This window comes from Arachis duranensis, chromosome 5 (genome assembly GCF_000817695.3).
Source record: "Arachis duranensis cultivar V14167 chromosome 5, aradu.V14167.gnm2.J7QH, whole genome shotgun sequence".
NCBI lineage: Eukaryota > Viridiplantae > Streptophyta > Magnoliopsida > Fabales > Fabaceae > Arachis > Arachis duranensis.
The window spans coordinates 5540541-5542958 of record NC_029776.3 but is presented as its reverse complement, the minus strand read 5'-3'; the positions used below and the strand labels follow the sequence as shown (position 1 = coordinate 5542958).

General features: G+C 31.8%; 1 protein-coding gene across 1 annotated transcript; it reads right to left on the bottom strand.

The window, feature by feature from the left end:
* Positions 1-625: 625 nt before the first annotated feature.
* LOC127747554 (uncharacterized) lies at positions 626-1789 on the bottom strand. The gene has a single exon (XM_052261591.1). The coding sequence runs from the start codon at positions 1787-1789 to the stop codon at positions 626-628; it is 1164 nt and encodes a 387-aa protein (XP_052117551.1).
* Positions 1790-2418: the final 629 nt, after the last annotated feature.

Sequence of the window (2418 nt, the reverse complement as noted above, 5' to 3'; positions counted from 1 at the left end):
CATCTCTTAATTGTTGAAGAAGTAATTTTGATGTAGAAACAATATGCATTGCATTAAGAATATCTTGTGATTGTTGTTGCAGTGCTTGGCAAAGAACATTGGTGATTCCCATAATCTCTTTCATCAAGTGCAAAGTGAAAACAAATTCAAATGACAATAATATTTTACTAACACCATAAGCCTCACCTCTTTGTGCATAAGTTGTCCCGTCTTCAATGATATTATTGAGAACAATATTGGTAGCAGTAAACATTTTTACCAAACTACAAATAGAATTAAAGTGAGAGCTCCATCAAGTATCCCCAGCTCTTTGTAAAGTGCTTATTTGATTCGCACCTTTGCCTGTTTCTAATTCATTTTGAGCAACCAAGTTTGCATTTTCAATTGCTTGAGCTTCTTGTAATTGATCATGTCTTTTTGAAGAAGCACTAACAATAGTGACAATAGAGTTTAATTGAGTAAAAAATTCATGAATTTGAAGTACCTCTCTTGAAGCTGCCACCAATGCTAATTGTAACCTATTCTCTCTTGAAGCTGCTACCAATGCTAATTGTAACCTATGAGCAAAACAATGCACATAGTATGCTTGTGGAGAATCTTTAAGAAACAAAGCTTGCAAACCATTTCACTCACCCCGCATGTTGCTAGCACCATCATACCGTTGACCCCTAATATTTTCAACTTGGAGATTATAATGAGAAAGGACAGAAATCAATTCTTTCTTTAAAGTTGTTGCACAAGTATCAGTGACATGCACAAGATCAAAGAATCTCTCTTTAACAAAACCATCTAGAGTAACAAATCTCAAAATAATGGCCATTTGCTCCTTTTTAGATTCATCTCTAACTTCATCAACAATAATACAAAATTTGGCATCTCCAATCTCTTCTATAATTGAATTTCTCACCTTAGTAGCAAGAATATGTAGAATTTCTTTTTGGACATCATTTGAAGTATACTTAGCATTTTTTGGAGTATTTTCCAAAACATTCTTTTTCACTATTTCATTGTAAGATTCCAAAAATTTCAACATTTCCAAAAAGTTACCTCTGTTGCTTGAACTTTGGTTTTCATCATGTCCTCTATATGCACAACCTTGAAATGTCAACCATCTAATGCAATCTATAGATGCTCCTAGTCGAATTCGATTCTTTTCAATATCTTCTGATGTTTGCTTATGAAGAAGTCTGTCAATATGTTGTGATTGTTTCATCAAATCATCACATGATTTCAGCGCCTTATGATGGAATGAGTTAGGACCTTTGCCAATGTGATTCAAAAGAGCACATTCTTTTCCACTATTTACTTTCTTCCAATTCCTGAAACCATTCTCAATAAAAGCATTTGAACCCGTATTGATCGAAGGTTTCTTAGCAAAAAGAAAGCACGGAAAACAATATATAGCATCATCTTCTATAGAATATTCTAACCAAGATGGGAACAATTTAAACCATGAAGCTTGAAAGTGACGATGACTTTTATCACCAAAAAATGGATAATTATCAAGAATTGGTTGATTTGGCCCAACTTTAATATAAGCCTGACGGATTTCATCTCTTTTATTTGGAGGAAAATTCCAAATCATTGGTCGCATTCCAGGATCTCTTTCCAAATGAAAAATATCCAGTTGATTTGGAAGAAGTCGTGGACGCTTTGAGCTATTCAATGAAGAACTTGAAGTAATGAAATTTGATGACCCCTCAAGTATTGGAGTAGTAATAGTAGAAACATCTTCATTCTCTTGATCTTTTCTTTTAAAAAATGTATCAATGGTTTTAAACTTACTCATAATTCAAATGACCAAATAAGTTCCTATAATTAAAAATATATTTAGCAAAAAGTATAAATTACAGTCTAAATCTTTATAAAATATAAAAATTATATTTCAATTTAAAATAAAATATTAAAATTTAGAACAATAATACTAACATCCTAGTATAATTATAAATAATATAAAATTGTAATTAAAAGAAGAGTGAAAAATCACTTGTTAAATTATTATCTTTTTTTTAATCTGCAAAAAAAACAAAAAAATAAGAGTCAAAGAGGTAAAACTGTAAAAGATAAGAAGATTAAAGAGATAAAGAAAAAAAAAATAGAAAAAGTTGTTACCTACAATTTTGGAAAGCCAAAACGAGAAGGGGGAGAGGGAGAGACTGGTTGTATGCTGGAAATTGAAAAATAAAAAAAGGGGATGGAAACTGACGTTGGAAAATAAAAAAAGGGATATGGATTGGAAAATAAAAAAAGGATAGGGAATGGGATATTGGGCTGGGTTTTTTTTGTAGGAATTAAAAGGGAGGGTTGGAAAAGATAGAACAAAAAGAGAAGGGACAGGGGGCTGGAAAATAAAGAAAGGGGGACCAAACTATTTTTTTTAAATAAAAACTAAAATTTTGGGGGGGCCATTGCCCCCCC

What these genes read in the sequence shown, in the direction of transcription:
- LOC127747554 (XM_052261591.1), bottom strand. Translation starts at nt 1,789, where the DNA reads ATGAGTAAGTTTAAAACCATTGATACATTTTTTAAAAGAAAAGATCAA.